This window comes from Phascolarctos cinereus, unplaced genomic scaffold, assembly GCF_003287225.1.
Source record: "Phascolarctos cinereus isolate Bilbo 61053 unplaced genomic scaffold, phaCin_HiC Scaffold_2;HRSCAF=192, whole genome shotgun sequence".
Classification (NCBI taxonomy): Eukaryota; Metazoa; Chordata; class Mammalia; order Diprotodontia; family Phascolarctidae; genus Phascolarctos; species Phascolarctos cinereus.
In genome coordinates, this window is record NW_027555625.1 from 268,034,103 (window position 1) to 268,060,464 (window position 26,362).

General features: G+C 38.9%; 1 protein-coding gene across 1 annotated transcript; it reads right to left on the reverse strand.

Moving 5' to 3' along the window:
* Nucleotides 1-1,412: 1,412 nt before the first annotated feature.
* Nucleotides 1,413-26,085, reverse strand: GLE1 (GLE1 RNA export mediator). The gene is made up of 16 exons (XM_020965548.2): nt 25,701-26,085; nt 23,771-23,986; nt 22,552-22,662; nt 15,013-15,161; nt 14,432-14,492; nt 13,705-13,959; nt 11,831-12,056; nt 11,343-11,455; nt 11,082-11,151; nt 9,221-9,363; nt 8,409-8,599; nt 7,195-7,324; nt 6,461-6,565; nt 4,833-4,915; nt 3,564-3,627; nt 1,413-2,843 (listed from the first exon to the last, which is right to left on the reverse strand). Exons 1-16 carry the CDS (start codon nt 25,797-25,799, stop codon nt 2,775-2,777), a joined length of 2,085 nt encoding a protein of 694 aa, XP_020821207.1. The 5' UTR covers nt 25,800-26,085; the 3' UTR covers nt 1,413-2,774.
* Nucleotides 26,086-26,362: the final 277 nt, after the last annotated feature.

The window sequence follows — 26,362 nt, forward strand, 5'->3', positions numbered from 1 at the left end:
ACATTTTGTCACCTTGCAGCCAGCCTGGTGATGAGCTTATCCAAATTCAGCTAAGCTGGTCCTTAGATAACAGACATAACAGTCTCCAACAATAGCCTTTGTAATTCAGTTTGAATTTGCAAGAGGAAGGATGCATTTAAGAACCCAAGGTCACTTCCATGTCATCATGGGGTTTAATGGAAGGGGAAATATTTTAAGTTAACAAAGTAGTCCGAAAAGTATGACAAGTTATATACACAGTGGCCCCTTCTTTCCGGTAGGTTCATTTAGGAAGCTAGAGCTCAATACAGTGGTTAGAAGAACATGGAAAAGAGAAAAGAAAAATACCCAGATTTAGTATGGCATTTATAAATATCTAGGATTTGTTCTCATTTCTATAAGGTCTGGTCAGTAATTCAGCCTATACCTACCTTATAAAGTGACGGCTGTTATTCCATTACTGTTCACATACTCTCCACATGCATCACACCGGGCTGCTTTTAGTTCTACCACTTTTCCTACTGCCACCCACGGGTAGCTTTATCTAGCCCAACTCTGGAAAATACTCTTCCTAGGGGAAGGCCCCCAGGACCCATATTTCAAATTGTCTGGAAGGCAAGTAACTTCTTATAGATAAGGGATATCAAGGATTTCTGTCCTATTTATAATTCACACTCACTATATTCAATTTAAGGTTATATAGGGCACTAATTAAAGAAGAAAAGGAAAATGGGCTAACATCCTGAAATAAGGTCAGACCTGGAGGAAAATTAGACAGCAGGTAAGAACTTGAATAAAAACTGAATCAAATCACTACCACTTTAAAGAAACAAGCTCATTCCATCACCAGTTGCATCTATCTAGTAGATTTCTTTCTGTGTAAACTACAATATCAGTAAGCATCAAAAACCTTATCACCCCTCTTCCATTCTCTTATTTGTATAAAGGAGGAAGTGTAGTACTGTGAAAAGAGCACTAGATCTAGAGACAAAGAACTTGGGTTCAAATATCATCTCTGATACTACCTGTATAACCTTGTGCACATCACTTAATCTCTCTGCACCTGTTTCATCTATAAAATAAAAGGATTTGATTAGATACGCTCCAGTTCTAGATCAACTTACATAAACCATATCCACTGGACTTGTCTAAAGATTACTAAGTGACCTTGCACTTATTAAATAAAATACTATGTTAACAATCAACTAGTCTAATCACACCCCTGCTAGACAGAAGGGGCTCAGTTACTAGTTATACAGTAGATGAACTAAAAAAAGAGCAATTTTCCCAAGATTAGAGAATAAGAACCCTGGCCATCTTAACAACTATATAATTATATTACAGACACCACACCATGACCCCAAAGACACAGCTAAAGTCATAAAGAATTAACCATACTGTTCTAACAAAGACACAACCAAGAACCAACTTGCCACAAGTTAGAAATAAAATTTTTATTATTTCTTTTTCAGAAGTGTAGTCAACCATTCACAGAATGAATCACTTCATACTACATAAGTATTAAAAAATTACTAGCTTTACATTACACACATCCTAATTTGACATCAAGTAATAGATCTACAGTTGTTTCCTCTGAGGCATAAAAGGGAATGGTTCTTTTCCTTACAACAAATCCAGAATCTACCAACAACTCAAGCTCTGGATTTCCCTGATGGATGTGACAGACAAATGTATTCTTATTATTTTGCAGATTATTAACATTATCTTTTTACACTCAATCTGTGGCTCATGAAAACTCCCTCCACATTTAATCCAGATGGCACTGACCTCAGGAAATCCTACACTAACTTCAAAAATTAAGGAATTTTCTGTGAGGTGGACAAGTAAAACTAAAGCCAGGTCTAAAGAAATCAATACCATGCAAAAAACTCCTAATTCAAGGTGGCACCTGGTTACTGTCACTAATTCTAGTCAAATTGGCTCAGCCACCCCAAATGCATTTTTAGATTTAATACATGTCACTTATGTGAGCATGCCTTTTTGAATTTAACACAATCTTGAAACCACCTGTAATCCAAAGTTGTCAGAAGCAAATCTAACAGAAACTACTTATGATTACAATTATAAAGGGTTCTGTACCATATTTATTACCATTTAATGAGAATTCTAAAAAGTACTCTCTAAAACTTTGCTCCTTTTCAAGAGAGTCACCTGAATATGAGCAATTAGCTCTCCTCTAAATGTAATGCCCAAATTGCTATAAAGAAAGGAAAGAAAATTGGGACAAGTTCTATAGCAGAAAGAGCACTGGATTTGGGGTCAAAAGATCTAGGTTCAAGGCCAATTTCACCACTTACAAGCTGTGTGACTGAACAAGTCACTTAAACTTCCTGAGCTTGTTTCTTCATCTGTCAAATAGGGATGATACTAATTGCACTACCTACCTGAAAGTACTGTTGTAAGGAGCAAGATAATTCGAAAGCACTTTATAGTCATGAAATGATTTATGAATGTAAACTTACTACCATAATTATTAACTAAATATCTTTCATAAAGAATAAAACTATCAAATTCCTTTTACTATGCCATGGTTATAAAAGCTAATCCTCTTCTTGGCTACTATGTCTACTAGGTGAAGACTCCTTGATGTAATTCATGATCAAGTTCAAGAAGACATTAAAACTGTGAAAATAACCTCCCTTGGCCATGAGATTAAAAAAAAACCCACTACATTTTCGGATTTTAAAATCTGAGACAACTTCCCCCCAAACTCTGCTGTCTTTTGTTCCTTTATTTCTTTCCCTCCAAGAAAGGAACCAGCACCCAAGCCACCATCAGGAACGCCAGAAAGAAGAGGGCAGAGAGCCCTTTGGGACAGGAATCTCCCTGTGATGCAGACATTTCTGGATTAGGAAAGAAGAAAAAAAAATGAATGATTGTCTGTAGAAGCATTTCCAAAACGAGTTAGAAGATGTTATGCCAGGTGGAAAGTATTCAACAACAACAATAACAACAATAAAATCTCACAAGTCTGAATACGTAACTAAAAAATAGAAAAAAAAAAGGTGAGATGGCTCTAAATGAAAAGCTTTGCTTAGGTGAGCCTGATTTTATCTTTCACCATTACTAATGAAATCCAACTCAATGAGGAGTTTGCAGGTTATGCTGGTAGTCCTAATACTATGCCACCAAATTATTTTTGAAAATTAACCTTTTGCTTTTTCTTGGCATTTGGAAAGACTCTACGGGAAAAGTTCGTTCCTTTGGAGAGATTACCACACTTCCTAGTTTATGAGCTCTGAGACAAAGAAAGGGATGTTGGGACAATATGAAAATTCCTTAAAATAAAGGAGGAACCAAAATAACAAATTAAATGGATGATTCTTTGATTTCTAGAACAACTTATCCAAGGTAGGGCACCCAACTATCTAGAGGAGTAGGCTGTGGTTAGTGAAAGTTGATGAGAACTCAATTACTGAACTGAAACCAAAGTAAGGGAAAAAAACAGACCAGAGAAAAGAAGAGTTCCAAAAAGCCAGGATACACAAAATAATGAAGAGAAGGAATGAAGACATGACAATAATGGAATAAAGATCCAAGAACTTCTCAGACATTTAATTTACCTCCAAGAACTGTTTGAGACGTATGAAAGACCCCATCTGTCCTGAGCTGGTGATAGCTTCAATTCTAAAGAGAGAAAAAGAAATTAAGTTCAGATGCACAAGAGAAACATTAAAGGAAGACAGGGAGAGTCGGGATTATCCTTGTTGGCAAACAACAGACATCTGTCTTTCAGAGCTTAGTTAAGTACAGTCTTGTCACAGAATTTCAGAGTTGGAATGCATCACTAGCCATCTAGTCTAGCTCATACCCAAAAAGGAATCCTCCATTTAAGTGTACCAGACAAATGGTCACATAGCTTCTGCTCGAAGACCTTTAAGTAGTAGGAACCCATTACCTCCAAAGTAGGCCCATTCCACTTTTTGGCAGCTCTGTTAAGGTTTTCTTAGCATCAAGTTTAAGTTTGACTCTGCAACTTCCACCTATCAAAGCCTAGTTCTGTCCTCTGAGGCCTAACCTTTTTTTCACAAACAGCCCTTCAAATACTTCAAAGATAGCTATAATACTTCCCACCTCCCTGAATCTTTTCTAGAATAAACAGCCCTAATTTTTTTTTTGGGCAATTGGGGTTAAGTGACTTGCCTAGGGTCACATAGCTAGTAAGTGTCAAGTGCTTGGTCTGAGGACGGACTTGAACTCAGGTCCTCCTGACTTCAGGGCCGGTGCTCTATCCACTGTGCCACCTAGCTGCCCCCAACAGCCCTAATTTTCAAATAATCTTTACAACATCAACTCAACTGAGGATTCTGTAGCTTGTAGTGCAAGGATTCCCAACTTTTTTGATGGGATATGCTAGCAGCTCCAGGCATCATCTTCCTCCCAACTGGAAACACTACTAAGATACACACACAGGGAAAACTACAGCCCCCCAGACTGACCAGATTAGGTGATCACTTATGCTATCACAATTTATTGGCTGCAGATGCATGTCTTACTGGCTTAAGATGTACAAGAAACATCTTAGCTAATTTTATATGTGTGTGTGTGTGTGTGTGTGTGTGTGTGTGTGTGTGTGTGTGTGTAAGACAAGTGAGAAATGCCATGTATACTAACCCCAAACAGTCCTTAACTAGAGCTATCTTGAAGGGGCCAAAAATGCTTTGTGGACATTTTTATCAGCTTTCAAATGTTATCAAATATCAATGTGGAAGAAGTACCTTTCTTTATATAATGATATTGCTCAATATTAGTAACAGAAATTTTGTTTTTTGGTATCTAATTCAGAACTGTATCCAATAACCCATGTTGTCTCTGTTCATCAACTTTGGTACCTGGGGAAATATTCTTCTTTTATGAGTAGTAGTATCTTCCAGAATTGAACTTGGTACTGTCTCATGAGTGCATTCCCACATACCTGGAAGAGGCAGGCAATCAGTGTCAGAGAGGAAATAGAAACTTCCACTGACCCAGAAAGATCTAGAAGGCCCAAACAACCTTTTATTTTCTACTTTTCCCACAGAGCATGCCAATCATGCCACTGACCCAGCCAACAGTGGCAGCCAATAGTTTCCTAAAGTATTTGTCTCATTTACCAAATACCACTGAAATTATTCCACATAATTTTTTCTAGCTTATACCTTTAAAAGTCAAAATTTCATCTCACCCATTTTTGATGGTTTGCAGAAGATGAGACTTCCCTGTCTTAATCTAGGTACACTAAACATAAGTAACTTTTTCTTCAAGAACCAAGGTCAACATTATGAACATCTATTACTGATGTGAGAAGAGACTATAAGCTGTAATTATTCTGCAATATAGTGATATGCTTGCAACTGAAATGTATACTCCTACTTCATTGTGGTTCATCCTTCATTCTTGAAGAGGACCATGACACCATGGAGATGATGACATGACCTGCAATTGAATTGGATTTGTGTGAGGGAGGGCTGTGCAAAGTCACCAGCCTCACTTTCTCCTTCAGAGCCATCTGGGTCCAGTGGCCAGATATAGATCAGGATGACTGCAGATGTCCCAGGATGCAGTGGGAGACCTTGGCCTTTTTAAGATAAGGTCTTTTCCAGTTCTCACCCTGAGTGAGGCAATGCTCATTCAGTGAATAGGCTACTTTAAGAAGTGAGTCAAGAGATTCCCAAGTCCTAGACCACTGTGCATTATGTGGTGTATGTGTGTGTGTGTGTGTTAGCAATAATTTCATGCTATTGCCAGTACATCAATTTCAAGTAATTTTTTTTTCCAAATTTATTGCTTCTAATTTACTCAGGGCTAGGAAAAGTAATGACCAAGGTGGTTAGAACTGTGTCTAAAATGAAACAGAATACGCTAAGTGAAGACTTGAAGGGTTACCCTATAAGAAAGTAGAGACTTTGTAATACTCATTTTGGTTGTTCAATGGCCTTTTTACAACCTGTTTTTCAGATATATTCCAGATAATGAATTTGCCAGGTAGATGCCTTAAGAGTAGGCCTGCATAACCTGTGGCCTGTGGACCATTTATGGCCCTCCAAAGTATTTCCAGTGTCCTGAGAAAAATGTAGAGGAAAACATCCTTTGTACGTAGAGGAAATTCTTTGGCGGGTTGCAGGTTGTGCAGGCTTGCTGAAGAGATAAGGGAGTCACTGACCCTGGAAGGACTAACAGGGGCGGGGAACATGTGGACCTGAGGCCACAGGTTCCACATCACTGGTAGGATCAGTCCTACTTACAATGGAATAAATTAACACACAAAGAAAAAACAACTAGCTCAGAATTCCCCTAAATTACTGTTGTAGTTCTGAACAAAACAAGTAAGCCTGGATTCCTGGGATGTGCTACTGCCTCAATATCTCCCAAGCACATGTTCTTTCAGTTCTATTGCCCTTCAATACATTCTCCTATTGGCCAAGGAATTAAAAGGCATCTTTGCCCATTGGCTTCATCCGGAAAGGATGCTACCATGTACCTCTAAGAAGTCAAAAAGAAGAGTGGCAGTCACATCTGACAGAGGTTTCATGTTCAGCATTTGTGCCAACCAGCGCCAGCCGTGGTTTAAGCCATGAGGATGAGCCTAGAAGCAGAATTCAATCATTTAACAATCTTTATTCAAGCCAGAGAATCTCCCTTCATCATAGAATTTTTAAAGGATGGAGGAAACCCCATTAACAGCTATATCTATCTTTGCCATAGGATGGGAATGACAAATAGAATGAATCTTTTTTAATGGGACGGACTAATCCACTGAGTCTCCTAACTTTTCCTTCCTGGGATCCCTGAGATATCTGACTCAATTTCAGAGACTATAGTTCACCTCCTCAATGTTGATACTTACATTTTACATTACTAATAGTAGTTTATATTTCTTTTTCTCCCTTTTGGGCTTGAGTGAAAACAGGTCCACAGCAAATCACACTTTGAAGACCCTGAGCCCAAATCTGGAAGGCCTTAACTAGCGCAGTCAGTCCATTATTTACTGACAAAACACACTGCCTTGTGCTCATCTTCATTCCTCGAGTACCACTTGTTCCTTCCTCCCTAAACAATACCTCGCCCCATCAGCTCATTCAGTGAGACTTCTCTCCTGAAGAAAATGAACAGCATTTCCCATATGTCCTGACAGAGCATTTTCTGAACAAAATCTCCATTGTTAGAGAATCTGGTCCAACCTCCTATTACAGTTGGGAAGTCCCTCCTGCCTACCCCTTGCCTATTTCCGTAAGGCCAACGGAGCTGAATGATGGCAGCATAGAGACGAATCATCCCAGACATGCGTTTCAGAAAATTATCCTGTTGTTCGACTTTGGAATCCTTTACTTGGTAGCCAAGGAGCCTGTAAAGAAAAAAACCAAAACATTCAATGTGATAAGGATAAAATGAGAATGAGGAACCTGAGCTGCTAGTTTAGCAATCTAATTTACCTCTTGTGGCTACAAAAACCTATTCCTTCCCTCTCCTGACAAATCAGACACACAAAGATTTCTCAGTCTGCAGCAAAAGGCATGGTTAATCTCTGACAGAGGACTGGATTGAGCAATGGGAGAATCTGCATTTTTCTATTCTATCATTTCGATTCAATATAACATATATCTATCAAGCACCAAGTTTGTGTAAGACACTGTGGTAGACACTGGGTATAGAAAACACAAAAACAAAATAGTCTCCATCCTCTAGAAGCTTACACTCCACTGCGAGTAATTTTACTGTAATATAGTGATGTGTATAATGCACACAAGTAAATACTAAGTATATACAAAATAATTTCAAGAGAGAAAATATGCTAAAAACTATGTAGAACATGAAAGGCCTTATACAGGACATGGTGGCAAGTGAATGAAGCTAGGATTATAGAAAACAGGCAAGAAGAGGGTGCATTCAATATATGAGAGATCTTTTTCACTAAATGAATGACCTTTGTCAATTCAGTTCTCTTCTCAATTTGTTTTTCCCAACTAAATGGTAAGGATAACCATTCATGTCAACTATATAGCAGGGACTACAGAAGCTAGATCAAAGTTTAAACCTATATGTCACATTATACTTTGTAAAACAATGATTTAATTCTATTGGGGGGTAAACTCAAAGGTTAATTGTTGACAAGTGACACAAGGGAGACTAAGATAAAGGAGGGTGCTTGATAAATACAAGCAGTTTTTCTTTTTCTTTGGCAAGGCAATTGGGGTTAAGTGACTTGCCCAGGGTCACACAGCTAGTAAGTGTCAAGTGTCTGAGGCCGGATTTGAACTCAGGTCCTCCTGGCTCCAAGCCCGGAGCTCTATCCACTGTGCCACCTAGCTGCCCCTAGTTTTTCTCTTAATAGCAGTTTTCTGTGACAGGAACAAAAAGAAATCTAATTCTTTATTCTTTAATGATCATTCCAATAAATGCTAAATGGTTTGAAGTAAAAGTATTCTCACTTCTGATATTCTTCCAAGGCCATTCCCTCCTTGAAGGCTGGGTAGAAAGGCACAGAGTAAGGGCACTTTTTGTGGAGATGAGCAAGGATGAGGTCCCCCACTCTGGGATGGAGTTCCCAGATTCCTGATGCCACAACAGCAATGGGGAATGCTGCTTCATGGTGAGAAGCCACTTCTTCTTCTCCTTGTTTCTGCCAATAAAAAAGTAGCCTCAGTTTTCAGGGAAGTCTTCTACTTCTCTCTTCAGCCTCCAAAAATAAAAGCAACTCTGACCCTGTGATTTCAACACTATTGGAAAGAATTCCCAGGGAGGAAACTCCCTATGCCAATACAAATCAGTAACTGTACTGGTTAGAAAGTATGCCTTAATGTCAGGATTGACAAGCCAAGGGTCAAGGGTTCAAGTCCTGCTTCTGATATATACTAACTATGTGAATCTAGGCAAGTCACTTAACTAATCAGTGAGCACCCCAGACAACTCTCTACCAACAATATCTGACATTCACATAAAAAGTTTACAAAAAATGCTTTCTGTATATTATCTTATTTAATCTTAAAAAAACCCCTTCCCATGAAGTTGGTACTATAGGTGTTAATGAATGAATGAATAGATGAAAAACACTTATTAACCATTTGCCACATGCCAAGAATGTATTTTAAAGATAGAGAAACTGAGGCTCAAAGGAGTTAAGCGATTTGTCCAAAGTCCCACAGCGAGTGAGAGGTGGGATTTGAATCCCAGTTCTCTCCACACCCAAGGCCTGTACTGCTTCCACTATATTATGTAGCCTTTCCAAAACAGTTTCTCTTACCACAAATTTCTCTGCCAGCTTGTAATGGACAAAGTCCAATCCTTGTGGATGGTTCGTCACTGACACAGCCCGACCTCCACTGTGAACAGCCTTTCCCAAGAGCAGATTGTTGATCTTATCAAAGATCTCCTTCAGCTGAGAGCCTGTGGTAGACAAGACATAGGAACAAGGAGAACTACAGATGATCAACAAGTATTTGAGCACACACCTAGTGGTCCCTCTGATAACACCACAATTAAACAATTAATAAAAGCACAGAACAATACAGAGAAATGGGCCTTGCACTGTGGGAGCTTGCAGTTTAAGCCTGAAAACCTCGATGCAAACAAACCCCTCAATTACTTATTTAACACATATCAAGGTCGAACAACAGGATAATTTTCTAAAACGCACGTCTGGGATGATTCGTCTCTATGCTGCCATCATTCATATTTAACACACAACTAAATAATATCATACATCCCAGGACACCTAGCATAGCATTGTGCTAGGACAATGGCAGCTACAACAGTAACATCAGTCACACTTTCTGTAATCAGAGAGCTCACAACTTAGGTGGGAAGTCAACACATAACACATGAAAACCCTGTGATGCCGCTCAAACTGAGTAGTACAGACCATTAAGTGCTGCAGCAGATTTACACACGCAGCAGTGCTTTTCTTCATATTCCCTTTCTTCACCCCTGCTCCTGTCTACCCAGGAAGTCCATAAATATCTCAGGAAACATTACAGAAGTCTCAGAAATTTTCTCCAAAACTTTTCATTTTAATTCACATTCATATTTTAAATGCCACACATTTTAGAGAGATGAGCATGACATCAAAGAATGATGAAAAACTGGATTCCCTAACATCCAGAAACATAGTTACACAACTTTACATTCAGTCATAAAAGCACCCGCATTATGTACCAACAGTGGTGCCAGAATATGTACATGGTAATGCAAATACCACTTATTCCTAGGTCATATTTTACCACCACTTTAGATGTGGTTTAAATCTCCCCCACCAATCTTACTTTGTGGAGAAAGGGCCCACTGCCACCAACCGCTGACCAACTGCCAAACAGCAGGTACACCCAAGAAGCCCCAGGAACAAATACTACTCACTTTCCCTCTTCTCAATTACTAGCCTAGTCCCTGCAGCCATCATTCAGAGGAACACCCTTGTGGAGATATGACCTATCAAATGCCTCTGCAGGTCCTGTAGCCCCCACCTCCTCCTCCACAGCCACAACTACTGAAGAACCAGAAAAGAATGTTCTTCCCACCAAGGTCCTTGGAATTGTCAAATGGTTTGACATTAGAAACTGATATGATTTTATTAGTGGAAATGATATTAAGTAAGTAGTACTACCATCTACTTTGCCTCTATACCCTAACAACCACTAGGTCTTTCCACATGCCTTGCAGCAAAAACCTACCATATATGTGCTGTCTCTCTCATGAGTATAAGAGCTCCTCCAGAACAAGAATTGTCTTGTACATGAAACAAGATAGTATATAACAGGAGCCAGAGACCAAAGGTTTTGGGTGATGGCTTGCTTGACTGAAGATAATGAGTTAATAAATGAAAAAAACTGAGGCTTGTGGGGAGGAAGTAACTTGCCTCTTTAGATCTCCAGGGCTTCGAGTTTATACTATCTACTGAGCAACAATTTGTGATTCTGAGGATTCCTTACCCAGGTCCATAAAATGTAATCACTTGATCTGAAAGAGGGTCTTCCTAATCATTGTTCTTTATTTTTTTTCTCTAAATACCAATCTTCAAAGAGATAAATTTGTATATTCATCCCATTCTTTTCCTAAACACATTCTCATTAAACTCTAAGATGAAGAGGCAGGATCTTGGCCACACTAACCTGCTATAGTAGAGATCTGACTCACAGGAATGGTGGCAGCTTTCTGCAGGTCCATCTTGATCTTTTTAGTCTGCCCAACAACAGATAGAAAGGAAGGGGAATGAAACAATGTTTTGAAGAAGCTAATATATCCCACTCAGGACAAGTTGATTATGTTGGCTACATTCAGTTATGGCAGAGACCAGGAACAGCCTTCGGGCAAATTCTATGGAGAAAACTTTCAGGACCAAGAGATTCATTAACATTGCCCCTTACCCCTACCTGATGATCTTTGCTGTTGGTTAATCCATCAAAAGCCAACATACACTGACTGGCAGCATCCTGTAGGTGCTGGTACCACTGCATTGTACTGTCTCCTGCTTTCACCTGGAGGCCTGAGGACAAAGAGCCACGTCTCATACTTTTATATCATATATCCCAGGACACCTAGCACAATGCTATGTACACAATAGGTGCTCAATTTTCAGAAATCCACCCTAAGAAAACTGCAGAAGATCCCAAGAACCTCATGGGAAAAGTCAGAGTCCAAACTCAGGATTTGCATTTATTAGAGCAAAATATAATAGTAACATGTGAGAAGCCATAGCTGATTATATGGCGACTTAACTAGTAAAAGCATTCCAAAATGGAAATGACTGTTTCATCTACCTCATCTCAGCATGTAAGCTGTCCCTCTAAAAAATGTTTTAAAATTTACCTAATAAGGTATTATTAGCCATCTGAACAGCTACATGATGAATATCTATTACCTTCTCTCTGTTTTCCTCCTGGGAACTGGGTAAGAACTGGGGTCTCCTTTTCTGCTTTTGGTTGCTGCTGTAATTCCCTCTGCTTCTCCTTGGCCTGCTCTTCATCTTGTCTCTTCTTTTCCTCAATAGCCTTGGAAATCTCCTGTTGCAAGCTAGTAAGCACCTGCTGCATTTCTTGCAGGGCACGCTCTGCCATGGCTTCATCCTCTGGAGTAGGAAAACCTCTCTGCAACCGAAAGTAAAGCAGAGCTTAGTGGACAGCTTCCTGAAACAGAGAGGGCTTAGAGAATAAAAGGACATAAGTCAACACCAAAATACCACCAAGAGTCTGGATCATCTCACCGAAAATTTAAAATATGTATGGCTTTTTTTTTTTTGAGGCAATCAGGCTTAAGTGACTTGCCCAGGGTCACACAGCTAGTAATTGTCTGTGGCTAAATTTGAGTTCAGGTGCTCCTGACTCCAGGGTTGGTGCTCTATCTACTGCCCTACTTGGCTGCCCCTAAGATATATATGTTTAAAAATGTTTAGTATTCCTTTTATCAGCACTCTTCTGTCAAGAGAAGAAACAAACTGGGGAGGAAGCTGCTGTAATAGGTTCCAAAAAGTCCTTCCTCAGGGGTCATTTCCATTAGACAACAGGAATTATAATTATAATCCACTAGTATCACACTTGTGGCCCTGAGGAAGGAAAATCCTGGTGTTGGGAACCAGATTAAAATGCAACTGAGAAATATTAAACAAAATAAATAAAAATTCGACATAACATAAATAATGTTAATTTGTGGTTTTCTAAATCAATAATGTGGTTTCCAGGGATCCATTTCTATTTGAGTTAGGCACCACTGTTATAATCCACTCCCTTGCTTTTTGGTGAACTCAGGAACTCTACACCAAGGTATTATAGCTACTTTTAACCATGGAAAAAAAGAATTCTCTTGACACCAGGTATTAAGTCTCAAACCCTACAAACCTAAAATTTTTGATAATAAAGATTAAATCTATTTCAAGAAAATCTTTATTTATTTATTTATTTTTGGTTTTCAACATTCTCTTTTATAAGATTTTGAGTTTCAAATTCCCCCCCACCCCCAAGATGGCATGCAAAGATTAAATCTATTAATTTATTACCCACCAAAATTGCCTTTAGATATTTTTATTATGTAATGCTTACATGAAATCATACAAAAAGATTTTTTGGGTCTAACCTATCATTCCTTTCATGCAGAGAACTCCTGATGAGAAAACTTCTACCAATGTAGACTGATACTTGCTCTATAATTTATAAGAGAGTTGTTTAAAGCATTGAGAGATTGTGACTTGCCCAGGTGACAGAGCCATTATATGTAAGAGGCTGTACTTAAAGAACCACGTCTTCCTGATTCCAAAGCCATCTTTTTCTACTATGCTAAGATTGACACATGATGGTAGGGAAAACAAACATAAACGCACCCTCAAACAGTAATGATGGTAGGCAACGACCCATGCTTAAGATTTCCACAGAGTGAGTTCTTTCTAAAAAAACCTTTCTCTCCCCAAGTGGATAGAAAGGGAAACTGAGGCCATAAGTTGTCAAATGACAACTTAGTATGTAGTAACAAAGCTATAAATAATGTAGTTACTTATTCACCCATAAAGAAATATCTGAGGGGCAGCTAGGTGGTGCGGTAGATACAACACTGGCCCTGAAGTCAGGAGGACCTGAGTTCAAATCCGGCCTCAGACCAAACACTTGACACTTACTAGCTGTGTGACCCTGGGCAAGTCACTTAACCCCAACTGCCTTAAAAAAACAAAACAAAACAAAAACCCAAAAAAAACCTGAGAAAGGACTGCTCAGGAAAAGGAAGAAAACTGCTAGGTGATTCTCTTACCTCACTGGTGGTTCGAATGATGCCCGAGATAAGCCCACATAGCTGGTTTCCTCTGCTTCCATACCCAGAAAGGTCTATTCTCAGCAGGTCTTTGTGCTGATAATTGGGGTCCAGCTGCTGGTTGAGCTGCAACACCTCCTCTTGAAGGGCATAGAGACGTCGCAAACGAACCTGACCCTCTTCCTTTCTAAGCCGCTCTTGTTCTATCTGCCTCAACCGCTGCTGTTCAGCCTCACGTAGCTTCAGGTTGAGGATCTACAAAGAAGCCATCAGGTGAAAGCCTGGCCTTTAGGACTTCTCTCAAATGATTTCTAGGCCCATTACCTTCATATGTTAAGTTCTATAAAGTCTAACCATTCTGTAAGTAGGGGCAGCTCCAGGGCAAAAAAAGGAATTCTCCAGAATCATATAGAGCCAACGGTGAGAAAAACCAGAACTGGTTGTACTGTGACATAGAGAGAGGTCTCTATCACCAGCGGTGTTCAAATGGAGGGGTTGACAGATGTCAGGGATGCTAAAATAGGAATTTCTGCATTGTTTGAAAGATTAAATTACATGACCTAAGAATTCTTCAGAATTTAAGATTCTATAAATCAAATTCTAGTATTCCACTGCCCACCCAGGACTCTGATTACAATAGTCTCATAGAGAGGTTACAAAAGGGAAACAAAATGGCCCACAAAAGCTTCTCAGTCACACTATCCATATTTATTTCCAAGCCTCTGACCTTGGCTCTATGACGATGTTCTTCTTTTAACTTCTCCTGCTGACCTTGTGCTTCTTTGAAACTGAAATGGATATAGAAAGGAAAAAAATCATGAGGAATGCTTACTCAAAAACTGTTCTCCATGACATACACAATTAGTACAATAACACAAACAATACTAAGAAATAACTACATTCAGATCACTGTAGTGACTAAACTTGGCTCCAGAAAACAGATTTAGTATCCTAGACAAACAGTCTTAGTATCCTAGACAACTCTTTAAGAATATAAATGGAAGGACAAATGGTAATCTACATCAGTAGAAGAAGAAAAACAGAGATAAAGAGAAGGCTCAGTGGTGGGGAAGGGGTTTTACTGAGAAAAAATTGTAATATAAAAGCCATCAATAACACTTTAAAAAGTTGTTTTCCTAAATGTACTAAAGGTACCTAAATTTCAGATCATCTTTCATAGGAAATAATCTTCCCTGGGTCTTTTATTCTGATGCCAATATCTTACATTTTGGGAATATAACTGCTTATCCATTTCTATCTAACCTCCCTAACACCATCCATAACTTGTTAGCCTCTGGATGTTCCCACCTTTTCTCTATCACCTCCCGAAGGTCCTGGTATTCTTTGTGCTGTTTCAAAGACTTTCGTTCATCAAAACGCTTCAGTTGCTCTGATGCCATCTCAGACAGAACCCGTACCTTCCTCTCATGTTCTTCCTGCCACTGCCTCAGTCCTTTCTGAAAGAAAAATTGAAAAACTTTAAATACTAGAAGCAGACACAGAAGACCTGTGTCAAGCCTGCCCCATAACTATGTTATCTTAGGCAAATTACTTAAATTTCTCTGGGACTCAGTTTCCCAATTTGTAAAAACAGAGTTTGAGTAGATGAACTCTGACTCCCTTGATTCCAGGGTTGGTTGCTGTATCTACTGTACCATCTAACTGCCCCAAAAGTCTTCTTAAAAAAAATCATTCTTTATTTGGAACTTAAACACAGAGGAAAAAAAAGCATTTCCATAAACACAGCGGAACCTAAGAAGTTTCTACATGAAACCGTGATCTTCATTTCATACTGCTGGATTCTGAAAAAAGTATGTAATTCCACATATTACTTTCAAAACTGTCTTGCTTGTCTATGCTTCCTTCTGAACTTCTGTGTGTTTTAAATAATGTTCCAACAGTCCTCTCATTTTTGACATTATTATTGTTAATTTCCCCCATCCAACTACCCCCAGTTAAAAACTGAAAGAAAAACAAAACTTTCATAACAAGAAAGAACAGTCAAGCTTTCGAAAGCAACAGAAGGGCCACATCCAAAATGGATGCAAGCACTTTTGCACCCTGTATCTGTTACCTTTCTGACAGAGGAAATAACACCCTTCATCCATCCCCTGGGGATATGGCATTGATTAGAATTAAGTCTTTCAAAGTTGTTTGTCTTTATAATGTTGGTGATTTTGTATAAACTGTTCTGCTGGTCCTACTCACTTCACTGTGGTTCACATACCACCCAGAATTTCCTGAATCATTTCTTTTGTGATTTTTTGTTTTAGGCAATGGGGTTAAGTGACTTGCCCAGAGTCACACAGCTAGTAAGGGTCAAGTGTTTGATACGAGGCTGGATTTGAACTCAGGTCTTCCTGACCTCAGGGCCGGTGCCCTACCCACTAGCTGCACCTTCTTTTGTAATTTCTTATGGCACAATAATGTTCCATTACCTTCATACACCACAATTTGTTTAGCCATTCTCCAACTGATGAACATCCCCTTAGGTTACTGTTCTTTGATTTTATTTTTTCCCCCATTTGATTCTTTCTTTCTTCAAGAATAGGAAGTTTATTTCGCTCGTTGCTATTCCCGCTCTAGTATTATCTTCTCTCTTATCCTCCCCACACCCCCCAATGCTTGTTTCCCTGCTGATTTTGATTTATTTCTACACTAAACTCTGTGTGTGTGTGTGTGTGTGTGTGTGTGTGTGTACACACAGATTCAACCCTTCTTTGTCCATTTCAAAATGAGATTTATCTGATGTCTGCTCCCAATACGCCTTCTTTTATGGTGGTATAGTCTTCTCACATGCAGGTTACACTTCCTCCTTTCTATATTAGTGTATTTCTTCTCCTTTTACCCTCACTTCCCTCCCTTCTTCAAACCCTCATAATAGAACCAATCCAACTACAAGTCCTTTGTTTTTCTTGACCCCCTTGATACTTAGGGTTCTCACAGGACACCTGTTTATTCTCTCCCTTTATAAATGTTAGCACTACATCATCATATAGCTTCTTCCAAATCATAAATGAAAACTGCCCAAATATTTTATTCTTCATCTATGATTTCCTGAAATATAGTGTCCAGGCTTTTTTGCCATGGTTTTCAAGATGTTCATTAATTCTTAAATTGAGAATCTCACCTTGATCTGTTTACTAGATGAGATAGCTTACATTTCTATTTTTTTTCAATCTTTTGATTTTAGTCTTTTTTTCTTGCTATCTCAGCAAGGCAATGATTTGTGTTTAGTCTATTCTAGTTTTTAGGGAGTCTGTTGCTTGAGAAAGGTTTACCACTTTACCTTCTAAGCTATTTATTCTCCTCTGAATTCCTTTTCCTTGAACTTTTATTTCATTTTATTTCATTTAATTTCTCGCTTCTTGTCTTCTAGATATTCATGAGTCCTTGTGGAAAGTCCACTTTTTTTCCTTTGAGTCACTGCTTATAGCTGTTATAATAATTTCCTTCTTATTTTGTGAGAATCTCTAGATCTATAATAATTTTTGACATTAGTTAGTGATATTTTTATTGATCCCTCCAGCTTTAGTATCTAAATTAGGGCTTTATGCCAGAGGAAGACTCTACCCTCTGAAGAACTTCTCAGTGGGCTGGTCTTCCCTCAGTGGTCTTGCCTGGGTCCCCTTGGTTACTGAACTGCACTCTACCTCCTGGGCATAGGCCCCCCTATGAATCTTTGAAGCCAGAGAAATGGATCAAGGGAGCCCTCTATAACATCTCAAGACAGAATGCTAGGGACACCTCAGATCCCATGGGTACCTGGGGTATATAATGAATATTTGAAAGATAGCTTACAATCAGCAAGGTATGAGCTACCAAACATATTGATTTATTAAGCTTATGCATGCCAACTGCATAATAAATTGGGACCAGACCTCCTCGGCTTTAGTACTAGACTCCTAAGAGGAGAGAATGAACAAGGGAAGACAGATTTTTATGCATTAAAAATAATTAATCAAATAAGACCAATTAATTAAAAGAAAACTAACAGGGTACAAACCAGGACACAAAATTAGGTAACCGATTTTTAACTGGCGGAAAAGATTAGAGGCTTTCCAAGGTGATAGGGGAATGATTAAGTTTTGAGAGTTGGGAGCAGGGAGAGCAAAGACATGCAAATCCCTGAAATCAGAAAAAGAGGTGTCTCACTTCTTCCACATGTCTGTAAATAATCAAAGGAACATAGAAACACTAACTGATTGACCAGCATGGGGCCAGTTTTTAGATAAGACATGTGGGTTGATTGAGATGTACAGTTGTGAGAAAACAACTTCCATCAACCTTCAGATCTGACTGAGTTTCTGGTCAGCACAACCTAGGTCCTTAGTTAAGAGTCTCTAAGCAACAGGTAGAGGGGGTCTAGCTTCCTAGCCACAAAGGGTTAGGTTCAAACAATGCCATAAAATTTTCTCACAATTCCCATAACTGAATAAAGTTTTCTTACAAGACAGAAATTGAACTAAATCCATAAGTGAACAGAAAGGGAACTGAGATAGATCCACAAATGAATCAAAAGATGAGGTCAGTGTGGTTCAACTTCCACAATTCCCTCAGCAGGTTGTGAAGGGACTTTAAAAAGTATAAAGGAGATTATATTTTATACGAGAGCAAGTGTTCTTAATCTAGGTAAAAAAAATTTTGATAGGTAAGCAGAGCCAAGATGGCAGCACACAGGCAGCAAGCTGGCTGAACTTTCCCAATACTCTCCTTCAAACAAGCTTTAAAATAAGCACTGAAAACCTACAGGTCCTCAGAACTAGCTCTGAAAACAGCAGCATGAAAAACCTGAAGCTTGGGAAAGTGTCCCCTCCACTCTGCTAGTGGAGCCCAACTTTAACCTAAAGGTAAAAATTTAGAAATAGCCTGGAAAAATGAGCAAGCAAAAAAAAGCACCTGACCATGAAAAGCTACTATGCTGACAGGGAACATCAAGACACAGATGAAGTTCAAGGATGTCAAAACAGCTACAGGGAAAGTCTCAAAGAAAAAATGGGCAATGGACACAAACCAAGCAAGAATTCCTGGAGCAGCTCAAAGAGGATTTTGAAAATGAAATAAAAGAGGTAGAAGAAAAATTGGGAAAAGAAATGAGAGTGATGCCAGAAAATTATAAAACAGAGAGCCAACAGCTTGGTTAAAAAAGGCACAAAAAATAATAAAGAAAACAACAATTTAAAAAACAGAATTGGTCAAATGGGAAAAGAGGTACGAAAGCTCACTGAAAAAAATAATTCCTTAAAAATCAGATCTGGGCAAGAGGAAGCTAAAGACTCCATGAAACATCAAGAAACAATAAAACAAAATCAAAAGAATGGAAAAAAAAACTGAAGAAAATGTGAAATATCTCATCAGAATAAAAACTGACCAAGAAAACAGATCAAGGAGAGATAATTTAAGAATTATTGGATGACCTGAAAGCCATGGTCAAAAAAAGGGTCAAACAATTATAAAGGATGATGGAAAATGCTATCCACATTCAGAGAAAGAACTGATGGGAGTCTGAATGCAGACTGAACCATATTATTGTCACTTTTTAAAAATCTTTTTTGCGGCTTTATCCTTTTGAGCTGTTTCTTCTTTCACAACATGACTAATATGGAAAATGTCCACGACTGCCCATATATAACCTATTTAAAATTCTTACCTTTTTAGAGAGAGGTGAGGGGAGTTAATGGAGCTTTCTTTAAAATAAGTAGTATCTATCTAAAATCATTAGCAACATTATTTGTAATAGGAAAATGTTAGAAGCCTTCCCAATAAGATCAGAGGTGATGCAAGGATGCCCATTATCACTACCAACATCAATACTATTCTAGAAATGCTAGCTATAGCAATAAGACAAAAAAAAGAAATTAATCAGAGCAGGCAATAAGGAAACAAAACTCTCTTTGCAGATGATATGATGGTATGCTTATGAGAATCCTGGAGAATCAACTGAAAAACTAGTTCAAACAATGAGGCTAAATCAATATAATAAAAATGACAAGTCTACCTAAATTACCTTTTACAGTGCCATACCAATCAAACTACCAAAAGTTTATTTTATCGAGCTAGAAAAAATAATAGCAATTTATCTGGAAGAAGAAAAGGTCAAGAATATCAGGGAAATCCATGAAAAAAATTGTGAAGGAATGTAGCCTACCAATACAATATCTCAAACTGTATTACAAAGTGGTAATTATCAAAATCATCTGGTACTAGCTAAGAAAGAGTGGTGGACCAGTGGAATAGGTCAGGTAACACAATAGTAATCTAGAGTTTAATAACCCAAAGATCCAAGCTTTTGGGACAAGAACTCATTGTTTGACAAAAACTTCTGGGAAAACTGGAAAGCAATTTGGCAAAAACTAGGTATACATCTCATGCTGTATACCAAGATAAGATCAAAATAGGTACATGATTTAGACATAAAGGATAATACAAGCATAGAGGAGTGTGGAAAATTTTTAGCTGTGAAATCTATGGATAAGAGAAGAATTTATGACCCAAGAGGAGATACAGAGCATTATGGTCTGTAAAATGAGTAATTTTGATTACAGTAAAATAAAAAGGTTTTGCACAAATTCAATGCAGCCAAGATTAGGAAAAAAGCAGGAAACTGGGGGAAAAAATTTATAGCAAGTTTCTCTGATAAAGGCCTCATTTCTTAAATCAATAGAGAAGTGAACCAAATTTATAAGAATGTGAGTCATTCCTCAATTGATAAATAAAGGATATGAATGGGCAATTTTCAGAAGAAGAAATCAAAGCTATCTATAGTCACATGAAAAAATGCTTTAAAGCACTATCGATTAGAGAAATGCAAATCAAAACAACTCTGAGATACCACATCACACCTATCAAATTGGCTAACATAAAACAGGAAAATGATAAACACTGGAAAAGATGTGGGAAAATTGGAACACTAATGCATTGTTAGTGGAGTTGTGAACTGATACAACCATTATGGAGAGCAATTTGGAACTACGCCCAAAGGGCTATAAAATTGTGCATACCCTTTGACCCAGCAAGGCCTCTTCTAGTGCTGTACCCAAAGAGATCATAAAAATGGGAAATGGACCCACATGTACCAAAATATTCATAGCAGCTCTTTTTGAGGTGGCAAAGAATTGGAAATTGAGGGGATGCCCATCAATTGGGGAACGGCTGAGCAAGTTGTGGTATATGAATGTCATGGAATACTATTGGCTAGAAGAAATGATGAGCAGGCAGACTTCAAAAAAACCTGGAAAGACTTACATGAACTGATGCAGAGTGAAGTAAGCAGAACCAGGGGACCCATGTACACAGTAACAGCAATACTGTACAATTATCAACTGTGAATGACTTAGCTATTCTCAGCAATACAATGACCCAAGACAATTCTGAAGGACCTCCAGAGAAAGAATGAACTATGAGTGCAGACTGAAGCATAAAATTTTCACTTCCTTTATTTTTCTTGTATTTTTCAACATGCCTAATATGAAAATATATTTTGCATGATTTTACATCCTATAATTGATATCACATTTTTCCTTCAAAATGGGTAGGGGAGAGATGGGAGGGAAAGAATTCAGAACTAAATTTTTTAAAATGAATGCTAAAATAAATGATAAATTTGAAAACTAGCTTGATAACATAATTAGCTTTATATATCTTATTTTATGCATTTAAATTGAGAAGGAGTCAACAGGCTTCACTAGACTGCCAAAGGGGTCTATGCCACACAAAAGGTTAAAAAGTCCTATGATACAAGCAAAAGAAAGCCACTAGAGTTTACTGAGTAGGGGGTGTGACAAGGTCATATTTACCTTAAGATAAAGGACTACATAACAAAAATGTTGCCGAGACAGAAATAATAAGCTTTGGCACCTGATTTGATAAATGGGGTAAAGGAGAACACAGAGAACAGGTTAACAACAAGGTCGTAAGCCTGGGAGACTAGAAGAATGGTGGTGCCTTTGACAGAAATAGCTTAGTTTGGAAGAAAGACACATTTAAGGGAAAAGACGACGAGTTCTATTTTAGACATGTTGAGTTTAAGATTTCCCTAGGACATCCAGCCAGGAATATTCAATAGGCAATTGGTAATATGGAACTGAAGCTGGATATACAGAACTATGAATCTTCTACATAAGAGTTAACTGCATGGGAACTGAGACATTGATAAAGAGTATAGGGGAAAAAAAAGGGCCTTGGACAATATCCTCAGTTAGAAGGTGTGATACGAATAATGAATCAGCAAAGGAGACTGAGAAGGTAAAAAGTGAACCTGGAGAGAACAGTATTCCCAGTGGCTTCAATGTAGTAAGTATTCATTAATGTTTAATGATGACTAAAAGTGGTCTCATCTTTACCATTTCCTATAAAGCATGGATCAGAAGAAGGCTGAGTTTTTGTTGTTTTTTCTCTTTTTACCTTTGACAGTTTTAAAAACTTTTCACACTCCTAGTCCAGGTGCTAAATTTTTGTCCTTTATTTGCTTTTTAAAAAATATGCCTTTACTTTAAATAATGCAGTAGAAAGGGTGCTATATCTAGAATACTTGGGTTTTAATTCTGGCTCTGCCACTTGCTATGTAACATTGGACTTCTGTTTCTTTTTCAGTAAAATGAAGGGGTTAGACTAAACAACCACTAAGGTTCCTTCCAGACTTTAAATCTATCTATTTCCCTAGACTCATTCCAAAGCACAAGTCCTAATATGCAGGAAGCACTCAAATCATATACAAAAATAAGGCTGAATTTTGTTTTTTTAAAATCTATGGGAGAAATGTATCTCTCCAGCTCAACTTTTAAGCTAAACTTATATTCATATACAGTGTGGCCAGAATTAGCAACCACTGCTCCTCGATTTACTTACGGTTCCTTTCATCCTGTGTACTTCCTCATACATTCGAATGCATCCTTCTACCTCCATTCCCCGGGAGGGGCGAAGTATCACAAATTCTGCTGGATTGTATTCATCTTGACTCTGTTTAACAACAAAAAATCAAAATATTTTCAATAGTCTTTCTTCCCCTCCAAAAAGAAAGCCACCTTTAATGCACCCTATATGAGGGCATAAGTGATGCTAAAATATGTTAAAGTTAATACAGACTGCCCTTTACAACATTAATTTGAAAAGTGTCCCCTTAAATTTATTCAAATTATTCTGGAATGTGCATCTATTTTCAGTTTAGACCACCTCTTAGGGTGGCAAATTCCTTAAGTTCGTAACCATCACAGTAAATGACCTTATGTCTTCTGGAATAGGTGTCCTCAACTAACAAACCAGGACACCTGAGAGCTCTTCAAGCAAGTCGATAGTTAAGCCTTTATCTGTGGCCTGTTCCCATAACACTTTCCCCAACTCTAATCAGAGACTCTGCCAGAACTCAACCTTGTTTATGATCTCATTGTCTGCAATCCTCCTTTCTATCTCCAGTTATCTTTAGACTCTAATGAAATGAAAAGAAGCTTCTCTCCACCAAAAAAACAAAACACACAAGCTGGGCATCTGGGGGCCTCTTGTCCAGGACATCCAGTATTTATGGCAACAAAATTCATAATGAACCCTAGAACAGTTCACAAATCACTTCAGCTCAGATTGTACACATAAGATACCGTAGCAATCAGAATCCTTAGCAAATAATGTTTAATATAGTTAATGTAGTTGAAGCATGGGTAGAACAAGCAATGCCATACACAGCCTACGACCACTTCTCTTTTGTGAACTGATACATAAGCAATCCTGATTCCACATCTATAACAAAGCAATTAGATAACATAAAGGCTCTGCACACTTTTGCAAAACTCAGCCAAGACATTTTTGAAATGTATATTTTTGCAGCACTGAAATATCCACATATTGGCACCAGTAATTCTAAAGATTCCCAAGAATTTGGCCTAAAAATATTACTTTTAATTCATTATATGATCTTGAAATTTAAAAAATTTGGTTAGGTACTAACCCTTGTTTTTATATACCATCCACTCAATCAGTATTTTCTCCCAAATAAATTAAGAGATAATCCTCTTAACCACTATTGGGAAATGACGTTGGGGGTCACCAATCCTTTTGGCTAAAGCTAAACTGTTACCTGAGTTCCACTTGGAGCGGCACGGGAAACTGGTGAGGATACCTCTGCGTGTCTGGCAGGAGATTTAGGAATAGATAATACCTGGTCAGGAGCAGAGGAGAGTGTTGAATTCTCAGAGACAAGTTGATTCTGGCGAGAGTGAGGCAAGATGTGGTCTACCACCCATCCAGAGTAAGTAGATAACTCAGGAATTGACATACATTCTTCCAAAATCTCCTAGAGAGAAGAGAATCCAGTTATGCATTCATTTTCCACGTCAAAAGCTCAATGCCAAAGAGAAATAATTTTGTCCACGAAATCTTCCATTCATCTTATGAAAGATCAATTAAGTCTCCCCTTAGAGGCCAAAAATAGCAAAAAGCTTCACTGTAACTTCTCCCTCAACCCTATTCCAAATCAAAGATAAAGTAAAGGACTTTTTAAAAAAAGTCAAAATTTATTAAGAATATCTTTGAATACATTAAAATATAATTTCATCAGAAGAGAATGCATTATTTACTCTTTCAGGTTTCACTATTTAAGAACTAAGAGTGTAAAAATGAACTTTACTATTCCTTTTTAAAGTGCCAAACCACTATCCAATATTCAATTTGGCTGGGCACTCACTATTACTCAGCATTTTTTGTTACTGAAAATGTATGGAGAAGTCTGTAGCCTATTCTGAACTCTACCACTCCATCAAATCTCCAACCCTTAATTCTATTCCCAGGTATTTATTTCACTTTCAAGACATAACCATGTCTTCTACTTTACTAAGAAGGAAGCCCTGACTCACACTGGCTCAACTTTCCTGCCTCTTTACCTCAAAACTTCTCTGTTTTTACTACTGCTCACTCCTACCTCAGGAGAAGTAGTCCCTCTTTGTAAGGTCAACTACTCGCACCACACCCCTGCCCCTATCCTATATTACTTTCTCTAATCAACTGATTTTATATGTTGTTGGACAGTGAAGAACTTTGTAAAGATGTTTCTGGGATGGGGATAAGCAGATGCAGCCTGCACGACAGAATCAACTTCTGTGTGAGTTAGGTATATTCACCTGGCACACTATGAGTCGGACTTAGGGTAGCAATGGAGAACAGAAAAGGCGGACCTGTTATGAGTCTACTATCCTAATATAGATATAAAATAAGATATCTTAAACTAAAGTAGGAATGGAAAAGAAGGTATGTATGTGAAAAACGTTAAGAAGTAGAATCCATAAAACCTGTTGAAGGGTCAAAGATAATTCATTCTAAGGTTCTAGAGTGCTGGGAAACACATCTCTTGTTCCTCATCCCCATCTCCATTACCTGCTTCCTATTTTGGCTTTTCCACTTGAACTATCCTGCTCATCTATCAAAGTCCAGCTTAAATGCCACCTCATCCTTTGGAGACTTTTGACAAAATTTTTAAAAAATATTTTTTTAACTACCCACTAGATATATCACACCGAGCTAGGCGCTGGGGGTTCGGATACAACAAAGGCACTGCTCCAAGGGCCTTACAATACAGTGGAAGAAAGGATAAATAAAACAACCAAATACGGAGAAAGGGAGAGTGAAGAAAGTACAAAGAGGAAAAGTGGCACATGAAACTTTGAGAAGGAAAAGATCTCCTTTAGCGGGAGAAGGGGACAGGTAGTCAGAAAATGCTTTCTCTAGGAGAGCATCTGAATTGGGACTTGAAGAAAAAGGGAGGGGCCTCAGATGAAGACGGGGGAAGGGGCGTTTCCGTTTCCAGGAGTGAGGCAAGGGTGGGAGTAGGTAAAAGGGGGGGGGATGAGGCCAGAAAAGGCAGTAGCCTACTATGGAAAGGGTTAGGAATGACGCCCACGCTCGCCCCCGTTCTCCCGCAGGGTCCCGGTTCTCTCTGGGAGGGAGGGGGGCGCGGAGCGTGGCTTCGCGGGGACGTCACAGGGGGGGAGCGCGGAGGTCGGCGCCTCGCTCACCTCGCCCTTCAGCAGCCAGTCGCGATGGTAGGACAAGCGCCCTTTGTCGGAACTCCTCAGAGCCTGCAGGGTCTCCCAACATCGGCCCTCTGACGGCATCTCCGCGGCCGCAGGCCCCACGCCCACCCCGAACAGCAGGTCACAGAACCACTTGTGACAAGTCAGGCTCTCGAATCCGCCGCCGTCGCCGGCCCCACCGCCTCCGGCTTCCGCTTCCGCTGCCGGCTCCCGATCCCCGGAACCCCCTTCGACCCAACAGCCAGCTCGGCCCCGCCCACGGAAGGACTCGGGCCCAAGCCTCACCCTTCGGTGGCTGGCAGAACACGCCCCACAGGCCGCGCATGCTAAAAGGGGCGGGGCAGATTTAAAGGGCTTGCTACATCCACTTGGACAGAGTTCACGTATGTGTCACTTGCCACTCATACAAATGATAGAGCTGAAGGCGCTTATCAATGTCCTTAAATTAATAATATTTTAGAATTTTTATTAAGACTTATTTGCACGTGCCCTGGTTACTTTCAGGTCCTGATCTCCAGTCTGTCTTGAAATGTCATAATATGGTACTGCTTTAAAGGAACTTTCTTTATCCAAAAACTTCCTTTTAACAATTCAGTATCCTTTTAAAATGTCATCTGATTAACTCTCACAGAAGCATAAAGCAA